The 761-nt window shown below is 56.0% G+C and overlaps 1 protein-coding gene across 1 annotated transcript in view; it reads left to right on the top strand.

Annotated features, from left to right (window-relative positions):
* DNAAF1 (dynein, axonemal, assembly factor 1) overlaps positions 1–761 on the top strand; it is a 32,791-nt gene that overhangs the window by 24,341 nt on the left and 7,689 nt on the right. Inside the window, 1 exon segment of the mRNA XM_011942189.1 lies at positions 160–582. Coding sequence (XP_011797579.1) covers positions 160–582 — 423 coding nt within the window.

The raw sequence follows: 761 nt of genomic DNA on the forward strand, positions 1-761 counted from the left end.
GCGAGTCAGTGCGCCCAGCCCCTCGAGGACACGTTTTTAAACTGTGTTCCTGACCTCTTTCCTGGTCTCAGAAGTTTGCTGTGAGCCCTTGAAGTATGCATGAACACCCTTGTCCTCCCGGGACACTCCCACATTCACCTTTGCATTTTCCGCCAGTAGGGGAGACGACATCTTCAGACGATGGTGAGAACGTGCCTGCCAGTGAGGAAGGCAAGGAGGAGCCTCCCGGGGACAGAGAAACAAGGCAGAAGATGGAGCTATTTGTTAAGGAATGCTTTGAGGCCAAGGACGAGCTCTGCCCGGAAAAGCCAAGTGGAGGAGAGGAGCTGCCTGTGGAGGTTAAAAGAGAGGATGGAGATCGAGAGCCAGAGGGAACCCTCCCAGCTGAGACTCCACCACTCCCGCCACCTGTGGAGGTTAAAAGAGAGGACGGAGATCAAGAGCCAGAGGGGACCCTCCCAGCTGAGACCCCACTACTGTCGCCGCCTGTGGAGGTTAAAGGAGAGGACGGAGATCAAGAGCTAGAGGGGACCCTCCCAGTTGAGGCCCCGCCAGCGCTGCCCCTCGGAGCTGCCAGGGAAGGTAACGAGAGCAGAGAAACACACACAGACACACACACCTCTCAGGGAGCCCCAGCCTTTGACTCAGGCCTCTGTGGGACCTGGGGCCTGAGTTTCACTTCTGTGTTGCTGTTTCTAGAAGATAATGTACGCAAGTTGTCTTGTTACCTAGAACAGTGCTGCTCAACAGACATGGAACAG

The sequence above is a fragment of the Colobus angolensis genome, unplaced genomic scaffold (genome assembly GCF_000951035.1).
Source record: "Colobus angolensis palliatus isolate OR3802 unplaced genomic scaffold, Cang.pa_1.0 Scaffold207, whole genome shotgun sequence".
Classification (NCBI taxonomy): domain Eukaryota; kingdom Metazoa; phylum Chordata; class Mammalia; order Primates; family Cercopithecidae; genus Colobus; species Colobus angolensis.